The 12,938-nt window shown below is 47.6% G+C and overlaps 1 protein-coding gene across 1 annotated transcript; it reads right to left on the bottom strand.

Moving 5' to 3' along the window:
• Positions 1-863: 863 nt before the first annotated feature.
• Positions 864-11,468, bottom strand: Znf550 (zinc finger protein 550). Its single transcript, XM_004866575.3, has 4 exons — positions 11,246-11,468; positions 8,679-8,805; positions 6,485-6,580; positions 864-3,118 (listed from the first exon to the last, which is right to left on the bottom strand). The coding sequence occupies exons 1-4, from the start codon at positions 11,270-11,272 to the stop codon at positions 2,163-2,165; spliced, it is 1,206 nt and encodes a 401-aa protein (XP_004866632.1). The 5' UTR covers positions 11,273-11,468; the 3' UTR covers positions 864-2,162.
• Positions 11,469-12,938: the final 1,470 nt, after the last annotated feature.

Here is a 12,938-nt window from a genome sequence, read left to right as displayed (position 1 = left end):
CAGGGCCACTTCTCAATCCCAGTACCACACACAGCTCAGGTCCTGTGAACATGAAACCTTGGGAAAAGTTCAGATTTCCAAGTACAGCAGGAGCTTCCAGGCTTCAGCTCATGCCCAGCCTGGCAACCACTGTCTACCAAGCATTGGTCAGGCCCTCAGTTACCCTCGGGGGAACAGTGACAAATCTGCAAGTACGGGGGGGACTGGGAGATCAGTGCCTTAGACTGGGCAAAAGGCAAGACCTCTTCGGCTGGCCCACTTTTATTAGCCAGTGAGAAGTGTAGGGCTGGGGTAGTGTACTCTTCTTGGAACAGTAACTGCAGTAAGCATAAGGTAGAATGAGGAACAGGTTTAGCATCACAAAAGGCACAAGTTAAGATCCTTCCCCATATCTGGGTACTTGCTTTCTTCGTGCTGTCCTCAGCAGACCTATCTTGCCTCTGGATCTCAGGAGTTAAGGGATTACAGATTACATCAACCTCTGTCTCATGACTGGGGCGTGTAGTTTGGCCCCCACCAATCTATACATATCATGGCTGGTGCTCAACGACCACCCAATGCCCACTTGTCCTAACTCCCCTCCAATGGAGAGGAGCCCAGCAAGCAAGATATTTTCGAGACATATTATCCTGAGCAGGTGAGTAAGGAAAGCGCAAACCAAAGGATCACTCAGAGGATGGTGACTGAGTTAGGACCAGGAGCCTTAAAGACAGAGGAACAAGGACTTGGACCTAGTTGGAGACCCAGAGCTAGGCAATGAGGGATCTATGAGACAGTGACAATCACAGGGATTTGCAGTGGGTATGACCAGTGGGAACTGGGGCAAAAGACACTGGGGCAGATAGGGCAGGCTGAAAACTGAGTGCTAGTTAAAATCACATGAATGGGTTTATTAAAAACAAAAAAAAAACCCTGTAGGAACCAGCCTGAACCTGACCAAGTGGTGACAAGGATGAAAAATAAAGACACAGAAACAGGTTAAAATCTGGGGGACAAAGGGGGTCATGGCTCCCTCCAACATAGAGCTCCAAATGTCTGGCATATCTTCGCTTTATTCATTTAGACACAGGCACAAGCAATTAGAGCTCCACAGGATTCATCTTTCTCCCACCCTCCATAGTACTTCCCCATGTAAATTTAACCTCAGGTGTTTTTACTTTTCCCTGCAGCATGTTAGTATGCTTGCATGCCCACTTTCTTCTTGTGCTAACCAAAGAAGCCAATTACGCCTCATTCTTCCCATCTAGTCTTCCAAAACAAACCTTTAAGAAAAAAAAAAAAAAGCAAACCCTTGCACAGTGTTATGCAGTGCACATTTTAAAGTGGTACCCAAATTTCTCCTAAGTTCAAGCACTCATCACTCAACCCTTCACCTCTCAGAAAGTACTGCCTTCCTCACGTGTCATGTCTGGAACAATGATGGGCTGCCACAATACCACTCTCCTGACACAGGACTGTGGTCATGCATAAAAATTAACGTCTCAGACATCCCACCAAAAGTAAAACTGAAGAAAACTGTGAAAGGCTTGGCAATGAAGTCTGAATGAGATGTAACAGAATACCTTTTCCTCCCACTCTTTGTTCGCTCTTATGTCTTTCTAAATGATGCTGAGACAGCTTCCCATGTTAACCGTGGAGACTGGCAGGCTGAGGCCTTCTGTGACTCCACAGGCCAAATTCCAAAGAGAGTTGGATTCCAACACAATGCTTTCCAGGACATGTGAGTGATCCACTGTCATAAAGGTTTCTCGTAGCGACAATTATGCAGAAATCCTACACTAGGGATTCTAGGATGGAAGTAAGGTCTTCCTTCTGGTGGAGAGTCATAAGCAGATGGTTCAGTGTCTTCCTCAGCCTGAGTTCTCTGAGGTTGATGCCTTGGTACAAAGCCTCCCCTCATTTCTGACCTGAAACCTTCCATGATGCCTAAGACTGAGCAGAAATGGATGTTTTCTTACATTTACAACACTCACAGGGCTCTTCTCCGATGTCACTGCTCATAAGTTTAGTGGAAGTGACCAAAGAATATGGAAATAAAAGTGATGCTTCCCACCATTCCTTACACTCCAAGGGTTTTCCTTCCATGTGGGCCCCACTAGCAAAGACAAAAGACAAGTAGCATGTGATGAACAACCCTCATGCACTGCACTGCAAAGTTTCCCTCAAGAGTGGACCCGCTGGTGCTGCAGGAGGTGTGACCGGCGTTTGAAAGCCTTGCCACACTCAATGCACTTGTAGGGCATCTCCCCAGTGTGGATGACCAAGTGCTGGACCAGGTACATGCTGCGGTGGAAGGCCTTTCCGCACTGGGCACACTCATAGGGCTTCTCCCCAGTGTGGACCCGCTGGTGCTGCACCAGTTCCGCACTGCACCGGAAGGCCTTCCCACAGTCCATGCACTTGTAGGGCTTCTCTCCAGTGTGAACAAGATAGTGTTGAATCAGGTGTGCTTTACTGGTGAAGGTTTTCTCACATTCTTTGCACTCAAAGGGTTTTTCTCCAGTGTGTGTCCTACTATGGCGAATAAATGTAGAGCGGTGGGTGAAGGCCTTCCCACACTGCACACACTCATAGGGCTTCTCCCCAGTGTGGACAGGATGGTGCTGTTTCAGGTATGCCCTGCGTTTGAAGGCCTTCCCACACTCGACACATGTGTATGGCTTCTCCCCAGTGTGAATGAAGTAGTGACGAATGAGGGTTGAGTTCTGACTGAAGGCTTTCCCACATGCACTGCACACATAGGGCTTCAGACCGGTATGAACCCACTGATGTCGAACAAGATACCACTTCCTGCTAAAACCTTTCCCACACTGCTTGCATCTGTATGGGTTCGTCCCTGCAAGAACTGAGGTGTCTTTCCCAGGTCGCTGAGAGTCATCTGGATGTACACAGAGAACATCTGGACGGGTTTGCTCCTGTAACACCCTGGGGTGCAAACCACCATCTGTTTCCAAACCATCATCTTCAGGACATGTGCTCACAGGACAGGTCTCCTTAGGACAGCTTTTTTGCCTTTTCAAAATCCCTTCCTGAGTCAGCCTTCCCCGGAGCAAGATTCCCTCAGATTTAACTGGGAAACAGGTGGTTGGCATTCTGGTCTGAAGTTGTGCTCTGTCATCTGAAAGGCAATCCAATACACAAAGAGGAAACTGTTGGTGATGCAATGCAGAATTATCAAAACAAACATTTCAGTGAGAAATAAAGATGGGAACAAAACCTCTGATACTGTACTTCCTGTGTCTTCACATCTCTGTATCCTAGGTTCCAATTAATCCTCCAAGAGTCCTTGCCGCCATGAAACCAGTAAAGGGAAAATCAAGACACCATGCTGGACAAGGGAACAGAGAATCAGGAGTGGAGACTGCATCTCTGCAGTCCACAGATAGGAAGGGAGGATAGAATTTCGATGACATTGTCCAGAGGGCATTTGGTCTAAGAACTGATGTCGATTGGTGTCGTGAAAGTATGGGAAAGTGGCATATAATAAGATTGGGAAAAGAGAGGCAGAGACAGAGACAGAGAGAATAGGTCGATCATGAAAGGCTTCCCAGAGGAGTGTCCTAAGAGATGGAACTGGGACATAACTGAGAAACCAGAGTGTTTGCCAGATGGGGACAAAGGCACTGTGGTAAAGTGAGGGAGTAAGCATGGGGAGATTTACCCTCGGAGAGGGGCTGAGACTTAGAAGCAAAGGGCACAGCTGCCTGGGGAAGCAAACACTGAAGGAATTGGTAGAAGAGAATGAAGAAAGAATAAACGGCACAAAAAATGAAGACCAGTATCACTGCTGCTGCATCCTCAGGCAACAATAGCAGCAAGGTGGGTAGAGTGAGGTCAAGGCACTAGAGGGAAAGGAAGACATGGTTCAAGACCTGCCTCTGCCAAGCTGGCTGTTACTGGATGGACTCCTTTCTCTATGAAGTCCAATATCCTCGTCTAAGAGCTGTGGGTGCTCCATTTCTCAGCCTGCACTAAGAGCTAAATGAGGAAGTGGCTATGAACCACGTAGCTCCTGATGTGACATCCATGCTTGCTTGAGCCCACTCCTGCTCATTCTCACTGTTGCCAATTTCACATTTGTGGTCTGAAGACTCCAACTACTGTGCCTGAAAGAGTAATGTGGGCATTCTCCATTTTTAGGAGGACTCAGTGCAATGGCAGTCATACAGCTGCTTAATGAGGACAGGAAATGGGGCCACCACCCTGGACCAGTATGTGGCAGCTTGACTTAACAGCTGAGCACAGACCAAGCCATTCCATGACTGACCCTCTCCTCCCCTGGGTATACACTAACACACAAAAGAAACGTGTGTTACATCCAGTGAATATGATGAAAACAACTTTTATAGCAGGATTCCTCTTAATATCCACACAAAGTAAATAAAACACATGGCCATCAATGGGAGAACAGTGAATTCATTCTGTCCTTGCACACAATGCTACAGGATACAAGACGAACCCTGCTGATGAACACTTGATGATGAAAAGAATACAAAAATGTATTCTATGTATTCTTTGTATTGTGTACCTTGGGGTTCCAATTCTATTCATTCACAACCAGTCAAAACCAAATCATGATTTTCACTAGTGTACCAGTGTAGGAGCTCCTGACAAGGGCACAACACAAGCCTTCTGAGGAGACAGATGTATTCTCAAGTTTGACCCAGATGGAGAACACTGCAGTTTACACCTCAGCCAAAAATTTAATCTGAACCATAAGATCTGTGCACAGCACTTATTCCTCAGGGTTTTTTTTTAAATAAATTTAAGAATTTAAGACAAAAAATATACAAGTATATACATCTTTCAAACATGAGTTAGAAGTCCTTCAAGGATCTTGCCTTTATATGTACACTACCTATTCCTCTATTGTATATCAAAAAGCAATTTGTGCCTCTTTTCCCCAAATGTAAGCAACATACACACATTTTTATGGTGAGTATAGAGGATGAAGGTACAGACAATGCAGAAGTTAAGAAACAGGTTCCCTGAAAACACAGAAAGTCTAATGTAGCTGCGCGAGAGACTGGTCAAGGTTAGAGGTAAGATCCCTCCCATGGGGGTTAAAAAGGGAGGCCACAAGTATACAACAGAGATGAATGGTTAAAAAGAGTTCAAGAATAAAAGTGTAACTGTATAACCTCTAACAATATTAATTCTGCCTATCCAGGAACAAAGGATGTCTTTCCATTTTCTACTGTCCTCTTCCATTTCATTCTTTAGGGTTCTATAATGTTCATTATAGAGGTATTTTACCACATTGGTTAGGCTGATTCCTAGGCATTTAATTTTTTTGAAGTTACTATGAATGTAATTGTTTTCCTGATTTTTCTCACTGGGTTCATTATTGAAGTGGAAGAACATGACTGATTTCTGTGTATTGACTTTGTTTAATGAGGCTAGGTACCTTTTTCTTCGAGTCCAGAAGGAAAAGTATGTCATTACTTTTACTCATGACTAATACTATTAAACATAATACTAATAGGTGACTTCTGTTGATACTATGGGTCAGCCACTGACTTAAGTAGTAACTCACAGGATCTCATTATATCCACAAACAACTCAATGACAGAGTTACTTCCACTCTGATTTTTTGAGTATAGCAGCCTGCGTGATGTAAACCAATGCTTTTACTGTTCTCCTTGGCCACAGAGCTAAACCACATTTCTAAGTCATAAGGATGCAGGTGTGGCCAAATGCCTATTTCTTGTCCAGAATACATACAAGGGACATATGTGCATGTCCTGCTCCTCTATCGGTTGCCTTCAGCTACTGGATCATGTGCAGAGCAATCGAAAGCTGCCTCATCACAGGTGAAGGCACTGGATCTCAGAGTAACTTTGTGGTTCAGAGCTTACCTGCTGAAGCACACCGGACCTTGAGGTGGGTTAGAAATTGCCAGCAACCCACACAGCATAGGGTCCGAAGCCAAGGAGAGCAGTGAGAGATGAAGAAAAGATGAAGAAACCAAGAAAGAAGGATACATACCAAGATTATGCTTGAAAGCTGGGACCAGGTGGAACCATAGCTTGTCAGGAGCTAATGGCCACCTGGAGCACCACCAGCTCTTTATTTGTAGTGGAAGGCAAACAGGAAGAGAAGGTGGGGCAAATAGTGCTACAGGGCCTACATGGCCAAGGCAGGACATAGCACAATTGTTTCTTGATTGGGCATGCACAGGAGGGGAACAGGGGAGGATACACAATGTCTCTGTCTCCTGGGGCTGTGCCATCCAGGGTCTACAATAGGAGTCAAACAGACTGTTTGACTCTCTAATCTATGGGGGAGAAAAGGAGCAGGGAGGAGAAAAGGAGCAGAGAAGAGATGAAGGGCCATCTTCAGGTTTGGCCTGCAGCAAGAAACAACCAGAGGTTGTTTGAGGTCATGAGGTCATGAAAATAAGTACCACACAGTAGTCCAGGGACCATGGTCCTGTCAGGCTGAAGATGCCATGACATCACCTGACAAGGTTGTGGTTGCCTACCTGCATAGGTGCTAGGCAAGAGGCCTTTCTTCACTGTCCACAGCTCCTGTCCGTGTTCTGGCAGGTAGATCAACTCTGGTTTAGGAACCTGGTGCCCTGTTGATGGCAAAGGAAGCAGGAAACGGGTAACTGGATGAGAAGAATGAAGTCTCCACCTTGTCTGGGACATCATGAGAGGAGCCAGACCACGAGAAAGCAAAACATTCCTCTGAGACCTGAAACCCAAGGGCACTTCTGTGACTGAACTGTGTCCCTCCAAAATACAAATGTTGAAATCCTAGCTCGACATGACTAAACCTGGAAATTCAGCTGCTGAAGAGGGCAGTGCTATCTACACAACCCCACTGGCCTTGACCTCCATCTCTGAAACCCAACACCATTCATCTGCACACCACTTTCACAAACAGCCAGGGGACACAGCAAGGGTGAGGACTCCATCCAGATGTGTCTTTGGATTCATCAAAGTCACTGATTCTCAAATACCTGTGCTTCAGTCTCCTGAAAAAGCTGCATTCCAAACTCTAAGCAATTTAACAAACTTTCATGGGATGAGGTTTGGGCATCAACACTTTTGAAAAATTCTGGTGCCCAGAGAAAACTCTCTGCTTGAAATAAATTGGTGAATGGCATCCCTGGCCATCAGTAGCATGAGACAGGCAGGTCACCTCAGCCGTATTTTCATGGTAAAGAGGAACCTTTATTCCAATGTGGGAGAGAAGGCTGGACCCAGGGGCCTGTTGTCCCTGAGGGAATGGACCTGCAGACAACAGTGGTGGCTCTGCCAAGAGAGAAACAGAAAACTCAAAGTCTTTGATGACACCACAGGGCTGCTGTATACAGGAAGCCTGAGCCAGCCACACTTTGAGGTATCTCCTTAGGGAGAAGCAAATGTCCTTCCAAGTTTGATCTCCATCAATTAAAAATAGGAGAGCCCTATCTGGAAACACAAGACTTACAGAAATAACTGTCAGGCTCTCGTTTACAACTCACCAACACGTCTCAGCAATGTTCTCCAAAGGGAGCTACATGCCTGGCTCTGGGCTTTGGGATTTGGAAAAAGTCAAGCTGTTGGTCCTTCAAGTCCACCAGGACCTGGGTTCCCTGTCACATCAGGGCTTTCCCCACCTGGCACACTTCTCCACTTCCTCTCACTTGGCCACGTCCTACTCAGCATTCACATCTCAGCCCCACTGTCATTTCCTGATATGCCTTCCCTGAAGCACCCTGATGGGTTATGATCCCCTGGATATTTATTCTTTAAATTCTCCTGTTTCCTCTCTGATATTCACTGGAATTATCATCTAAGGATTGACATCTTATCTGAACTCAGAGTGATGGATATGTGTAGCATGCAGCATGCCAATATTTCTAATGGCTTCTCTTTAACCTGACTCACTTTTCTGAAATATTTTATTCTGAAAGGGAACTCTGTTTCACTCTGGTAAATGAAAAGTCAACAACAGAACCCAACAATGAAATAAAAATGTCATTCAGTCCCAGTGATCATGGGTAGCCTGCTCAGGGCTGAGAGCTGGATGCCATCTTCTGTGTCAAGAGGAGAAATTAACCACAGCTGGGTGGATGAGAGAAGACTCAGCACCAATCTGAGATGTTTCCATGACATTAAACAGAAGGCTGGACACGAAGGTAGAAGCATCAGCTGTCTCCACACATGCTGTTTTTTGGGGGCGTTTTCTTGGTACTGGGGATCGAACTCAGGACCTTGTGCTTGCAAGGCAGATGGCAGAACCGCTGAGCTAAATCCCCAACCCCACACATGCTGTTTTGAGGACATTAACCTCCTCAACTGGTAGAGGGCTGAGGTCCAGCCTCAGGAAACAAGCAGTGATTATGAAAGTGTCCGTGGCCTTTGCACCAAGATGGTGTTGCTAGGAAGATATGTGTGGTGATGCCCAGAGGGCTGACTTACACCTTCTCTTAAAACACCTCATAACCCACAGCCATGAGCAGGCAGTGAGGACAGCTGACTCCTCCACAGTGTCCTGGGCAGGAGAGTGGGGGTTTGTGTTTAAACTTCATGTATCTGATGCAGACACAGGGAGACCAGGCAGCAGGAGGTGGGACCAGAAAGCCACAAGAGCTGAGGGGAGGAAGCAAGAGAGCTCTTGAGACCTTCTTGCCCACCCATGAATCAAGGAGGCGGGGTCTCCAGGGGTGAGAGGTGAGTGGTTACCTAGTGAGACCAGAATTGCACAGGTCTCCAGCATCACCTCCTGATACAGAGTCCTCTGGGCCAAGTCCAGCTGTCTCCACTCCTCCGGGGTGAAGGTAACAGCCACGTCACTGAAGGTCACCAAGACCTAGAAAGTCAAACAGAAGCACTGCCATGGACCTTGTGTGTCTGGATAGGATCAGGGCCTGTCATTCAGGCTCTGGTGAAGGTCCAGAGGCCTGAATCACTGAGGGCTCCTGAGGGCCGAGTTCTGTGTTGGGTTCAATGGGGAGGTAGATGTGGTCTTTAGACATAAGGCAACTATGGGCAGGAGAAAAGCTTCCCATGGGAAAGCCACTAAAGAGAACACACAAAATGGCAATCGGTGAAGACTGTGGCAGGCACAGCTTGAGTGCTCTGAGATACAAAGAAAGAAAGGGAAACAACTTTGCTAATTCTCACCATGATAGCAGCAGCAGCTGAACTTCTGGTGTTCACAGTGTACCAGCCTCAGGCTGAAGGCTGTGCATGCCATGGTAATGCAAATAAGGGGCCCCAGCACTGAGGCCAGAATCAGTCCTCTTACATCTCATATTTGCCAGTTGCTTGACCATGAAAATGTCAAACTATTTCTCTAAGTCTCAATTTCCAAATCAATATCATAACCATTCCTACATTACTGTGTAGTTCTGAGAACTAAAGAGAAAATATTCCCAAGGCAATGAGTGGAGTACCTACAACATGTAATTAAGTGTGTCACGTGCTCTGCAACTTTCATTAGTCTTCCAGAAACACCACAAGTAAATGCCATCATCATTCTCATGTTAGGGTCAGTAAACCATGGCTTGGCTTTAGAAGTCAACCACAGTCTCATACAATGGTGCCTCAGTTCACAAGCTTAATTCTTTCCATGATTCTGGTCACAGAAGTCATTCCAGAATCGTGGAAAGATCTAAGTGTGTGATCCAAGGTACCACTGTATTTAGTAAGAAGCACCTTTGGAGGCTAAGGCAGGAGGATCCCACACTTAGGCACAGCAGAACTTGTCTCAAAATTTAGAAAGGGCTAAGGATGTAGATTAGCGCTAGAGCCATGGGTCCAATTCCCAGCACCACAAACAAAACAAAACAAAACAAAACACATGCAGGATTTACACATCTGGTAAAAGACATCATAAAGGGCTGGGGATTTAGCTTAGTAGTTCCACCGCCTGCCTCCCAAGCGCAAGGACCCAAGTTCGATCCCGGGTACCAAAAAAAAAAGACGTCATAAAGTTGCCGGGGTCGGGATATGCTTCAGCTAGAACCAGCAGGCCTGATGCACAGAAAGGCTGAGTGGAGCAGGAGATCGAGGACAATGTCCCACAGCAAAAGAAGTGCAAGGACAAAGGCTGCACAAAGGCAGAGAGACCTTGGCAAGTTCAGAACCCTTTGGCTGACACGGTGGGCCAGGGCACAGAGGAAGAGGAAGCAGAGGTGACTAAAAGAGCAAATCAAAAGGAACTGGCTGGGCATGGTGTCACATGCCAGTAATCTCAGCTATTCAGGAGGCTGAGGCAGGAGGATTTCATGTTTAAAGCCAGCTTAGGTAACTTAGCAATATGCTATGCTAAGGCAGAGGATGTACATAAGTGGTACAGTGTCCCTGGGTGCAGTCCCCAGTACCAGGAAAAACAGAAAGCAGATCAAGTGGTAGAGCCTGTGGGCCATGTTGGGAGGCTGGGGGTGGGGTTTATTCTACATGTGGTGGGAGCCCTTGAAGGGGGTACCTACTCATTACTGAGAGCAATCGGTGTAGGCTGTTCTAGGTCTTGGGACAGAGTAGCAACACGAGTTCATATGCAAGGGCTGGAAATAGACACTATATAACCAACCAAATAAATGAGCGAGTCCATTTCGGAGGGCCCTAACGGTTCTGAACACAAGAAACAGTGCAGAGACCAAAGATACTTAGGTCAACTTTGGATGGACCAACAGTAAAGCCTCTTTACCAGACAGAAATTGGAAGGCTTCTGAAACAAAGTGAGAGAGGGATAAGAAACTAACAGGTAACACGGGTCTGGCCGTATTCTAGGCCATATTGAGCCATCATGGTAACTGCGAGACAGTAATCCGGGCCTCACAGGTTTCTGTGCAAAGGCCTGGACACCATCCCTCGTGTGCACTGGAAACACACACTTTGGTCTGGTGCAACCCAGCTCCACTCCACTCATCCTAAACCGGGCGATAAATTCCACCGCCTACTGCTACTTTCACTGCTCTGCACAGCGGCAGCTCCCAGCCCGGACCGCAGCCCCGAGCTGTGCAGAGACAGACTTCGCCGGGCAGCAGCCGCAAGCGGAGCGGCGCTCCGGGGAGACACGCGTCGGCCCGGGCCCTCTAGTTTCCCGGGCCAAGGGATCAGCAGGCGGCGGCAGCCGGGACCCTTTCTGAAAGCCGCGTCCCCGCAGGGCAGAACGGGAACCACACGGACGCGTTCGGGCCGCGTGCGGGTCAGGAGGGTCCGGAAGCCGCCATCCGCCCCGGCGCGACCCACCCTGCCCACCCGGCAGACACGGCCTCGCGAGGGCACGGGCGCCGTCCACTCACCCGCGCCGCCTCCGCCCGCGCCGCCATCCCGAGGCCGGCGCCTCCCCGTCCACGCGGCGCGGAGCTGCCCCACGGTCACCACCTTCCGGCTTTGCCAGCGGGCTCGGCTTAGGGACCAAGAACCCAGGAAACGTAGCCTCCTCACTCCACCGACACCGGAAGTCCTTTCTGTCGCACAGGCCATCGGTCCCGCCCTTCCGGTGCCGGCATTGGCAAAGCCCACTGCCGTCCCGCTGCCTTCTGGGTAATGAAGTCCAGCCTGCACAGCGCGGATGAGCTTCCGCTGACCTGTACTCGGCGGGCGGAACGGCTGTTAAGGATATCCCGAGGCGGAGGAAGAAGTGTGTCTCACTCTTTCCGGAGACACACACTTGTGCTCTAGAGAACTTGTTGTTTCAGATGCTCTTCAGGCCATAAGTAAGCACACTTTACTGTAAATTTCAAATGTTTACATTACTCTATGCCTCAACATCGCCCCAAAAGGCTGTTAGCGCTTTCCCACGCAGCAGATTGCATCAGTGTGATAGACTCGTCCCTGCCACAAGGCCCCTTCCTGCCCTCCCGTGACTGACTTGAAGACACTGCAAAGCATCGGGAGACTCTTGCCCTTTCATTCAGGATGCGACCTGACCCCTAGTATAGGCAGCTTCCCTCAGTCCACTCCCTCTTGGGTCTTCACCTGACCCTCTCCTCACCTCTCCCTGTTCTCCTGGGAAGTCCTTAGTGATAGGTCTCCCACCACCTCAGCAGCTATTAAGTATAGTAGCTGCCCTCTTCCTATGGTGACTTGCCCCCTCCCCTGTGTGACATCATGCCAAGATGGTTGCTCCCACCAAAGAACAAACCCTTCTTCCCAGCATGCCCCTGTTCCCACCTAGACAGTAACCTAATCCACGCTCACCTCCTACCACCTAGTGACATCACCGGCTCCTCCATTCCCTAGTCACTACCTCATTCAACCCTGCCTCAGCCCCTACAAGCCCCACCCCAGTCTCTATAAAAGACTCTCCCTGCCCCAGCCATATTGCTTTTGTCTCTCCTTTGTTCAGAGACAGCCTGGCAGATCTATTCCCCTAATAAAGGCTTGTTGTGGCCTGGTCTGGTCTTGGTCTTTGGCCCTTTTACCTGACACTTAGCTTTCAGGTGTGTCTCTGAATGTGATTTCCGACCCTGTGGCAGTGATCCTTAAAAACCCAGCAAGAACACCCCAGGGTCACAAAATACTGTAACAGTCGCTTGAATGAAAAGTACGCTTATTCATACCTGTGAGCTAAAATATTTTCGATGCTTTTCAAATACCAACCTGAGCACTACAATTGGCTGTGAGTTTCACTTTGTTGATCAGGGTCAAGAAAGACCTCACATAGGCCCATGACAGGTAGGCTAAGGAAGAGATGTGAGGCGTCCTTGAAACAGAAGAAAGAGAATAAAAACATTGTAATTTCTGGATAAATGTATGATACTCCTCAAGATATGTGTAAAATATAAAGAGTAGATTTAACTTAGATAAAATGAGACAATTAACATAATTTTAAGCTTCTGTCATTCTTCAAATGTATGGATATAGATAGGTATAGATAGATATAGATATTCTGCCCTTTCTCATTTTTTAACAATATATTTCCCAAAAGGGCTTTTGCAGTTTTCTTGTCAATGTTACATAAACATAATTTTTGTATTTTTCACTATGGTG

This window comes from Heterocephalus glaber, unplaced genomic scaffold, assembly GCF_053883595.1.
Source record: "Heterocephalus glaber isolate CG9 unplaced genomic scaffold, H.glaber_assembly_v1.0 deba00001745, whole genome shotgun sequence".
Classification (NCBI taxonomy): domain Eukaryota; kingdom Metazoa; phylum Chordata; class Mammalia; order Rodentia; family Bathyergidae; genus Heterocephalus; species Heterocephalus glaber.
Note: the sequence above shows the minus strand (reverse complement) of the source record. Positions and strands in the feature narration are given on the sequence as shown.

Bases quoted from the DNA above. Each gene is read 5' to 3' on its own strand.
- Znf550 (XM_004866575.3), bottom strand. From the start codon at position 11,272: ATGGCGGCGCGGGCGGAGGCGGCGCGG. The intron at 8,806-11,245 runs GTGAGTGGACGG...TTGACTTTCTAG, and splicing joins CGCGGGCGGAGGCGGCGCGG to GTCTTGGTGACCTTCAGTGA. The intron at 3,119-6,484 runs GTAGGCAACCAC...ATTGCCTTTCAG, and splicing joins CTTGCCTAGCACCTATGCAG to ATGACAGAGCACAACTTCAG.